Here is a 2335-nt window from a genome sequence, read left to right on the forward strand (position 1 = left end):
ACTAGACTATAGGCTAGACTATAGACTAGACTATAGACTAGACTATAGGCTAGACTATAGACTAGACTATAGACTAGACCATCCATATTCTTTTTGAAAACCTAAAGTCTTATCCAAACTATTTTTGGAAAAAAAACATCAAATATACATGCTAATAGCTAATATTGGCTAGAAGGTCAGGAGATTTTTATACTTAAACAATAATCGAAATTTAATACATTTATTATAATTTAATTGCATGCAAAATTATCGCTAAAATGATCTTAAGCTATTAAATAAATGTTATTAAACACATTTTTTGCAGTTCTAATATAAATATAAATCTAATAATGAAGTAATTAGTGTCTAAACTTCGAAATAAAAACATCAATATTTTTGAAATGCTAAACGAATTGGGCGAGTTAAATTTTCAAATATCTTTCCTAATATTATTAACTTTTTGTATCAGCAATAATTTTGCATTAGTTCTAGGTAACTATTTAGAGGATAATTACCCCAAATCGGTTATAGAAGATGCACATTTGGATACGGTGGGTAAAATACCAAAAAGGTGTCTATTGCAAGATTAACACGGTTGTAGTATTTAAGGCTCAACTTATCGAAAAATATAAGTATCCCTTGGAAACACATTATATTACTACAGATGACAATTATATACTGTGCTTGCATCGCATACCAAAGCCCCAAGGTCCTCCCGTTTTGTTTATGCATGGTCTATTAGATAGTTCAGCCAGCTGGGTAATAATGGGACCTAAACAAGCAGCAGGTAAGCAATTATATATAGTTAATGTTTATGTCATAATTAGTTTTATCCCTAAAACAGCTTGTTACTTCTTCGATAATGGCTACGATGTCTGGTTGGGTAATGCTCGTGGTAATCGTTATTCTCGCAATCACACTACTCTCAATCCCAATTCAGATGACGAATTTTGGACTTTTAGTTGGCATGAAATTGGTTACTATGATTTGCCCATAATGATAGATCACATATTGGCTAGGACCGGCTTCAAGAAATTAGGTTATTTTGGTCATTCACAGGGCACAACAGCCTTTTGGGTTTTATGTTCTCTACAACCACAGTATAATGATAAAATAACCATAATGCAAGCTTTAGCACCGGTGGCATATTTGAAACATGTTAGAACTCCTTTTGTAAGTCAATTTTATGAATTTACCAAAGCCTCCAAAGATCGTGTAAGAGAATTTTTACCACACAATGAAATGATGTTGCATATGTGTTTTACTTCGAAAATAGCAGAAAATATGTGTGTTCAATTTTTAAATCAAATGCTGGGAAATGATAATGGGCAAACAAATTTGGTATAATAAAAATGTATTCATTAATTTATTTAACTACTTACCACTCTCCCTACAGGCCAGGTATCCCGTAATTGTTGGCCACGTCCCAGCCGGCTGTAATCTCAAGCAATTTGTTCACTATCTCCAACTAATAGAGAGTAATCGTTTTCTGTCAATATGATTATGGCAGAGAAGAAAACATACAACGTTACAATCAAAGCTCACCGCCAGACTATCCTCTGGAAAAGATTACAGTACCTGTGGGCCTGCATTATGCTTACAATGATTACCTAAACAGTCATATAGATGTGAAGCAGTTGGCGGAAACTCTACCGAATGTTGTTCTCAATAATTTGTATCCTTATAAGGACTGGAATCATGTGACCATGATTTGGGGTAAAGAAGCTAGAAAATTGACACAGGAACCAATGCTGAAGTTATTGAAGAAATTTCCTTACGAATAGCAATCTATATTATATAAGAATCTAGATTTTATGAAATTAAAAGTTGCTCAAGGATACTACCACTTTGAAATAAAGGACTTAAACTATAGGTTTGGATCTTAATAGAGTTGGAAGAGCATTATAAAAAAAGGAATTATATTTAAACTAGATTAAGGAATCAATTGATATAGATGGAGTTATAAAACTAGAAATTAACAGATATAAAACGCAATTAAATTTGAACTAGAACTGAACCAGAAATGAACTAGAACTGAACTAGAACTGAACTAGAACTGAACTAGAACTGAACTAGAACTGAACTAGAACTGAACTAGAACTGAACTAGAACTGAACTAGAACTGAACTAGAACTGAACTAGAACTGAACTAGAACTGAACTAGAACTGAACTAGAACTGAAACTAGAACTGAACTAGAACTGAACTAGAACTGAACTAGAACTGAACTAGAACTGAACTAGAACTGAACTAGAACTGAACTAGAACTGAACTAGAACTGAACTAGCACTGAACTAGAATGAACTAATTTAGTTTTTTTTTCTATTCTAGTAAAAATCTATTCTAGTAAATGTTTG

General features: G+C 32.6%; 1 protein-coding gene across 1 annotated transcript; it reads left to right on the forward strand.

Annotated features, from left to right (window-relative positions):
- The first annotated feature begins 365 nt into the window (after positions 1–365).
- LOC119609469 (lipase 1-like) lies at positions 366–1870 on the forward strand. The gene is given in 5 exon segments (XM_037964273.1): positions 366–530; positions 589–766; positions 824–1320; positions 1376–1465; positions 1467–1870. Coding segments are annotated over 5 exon segments (1212 nt in total). The 5' UTR covers positions 366–380; the 3' UTR covers positions 1764–1870.
- Positions 1871–2335: the final 465 nt, after the last annotated feature.

The sequence above is a fragment of the Lucilia sericata genome, unplaced genomic scaffold (assembly GCF_015586225.1).
Source record: "Lucilia sericata isolate MDLA Ls3-8-SP2 unplaced genomic scaffold, ASM1558622v1 Contig000987F_arrow, whole genome shotgun sequence".
NCBI classification, from domain to species: Eukaryota; Metazoa; Arthropoda; class Insecta; order Diptera; family Calliphoridae; genus Lucilia; species Lucilia sericata.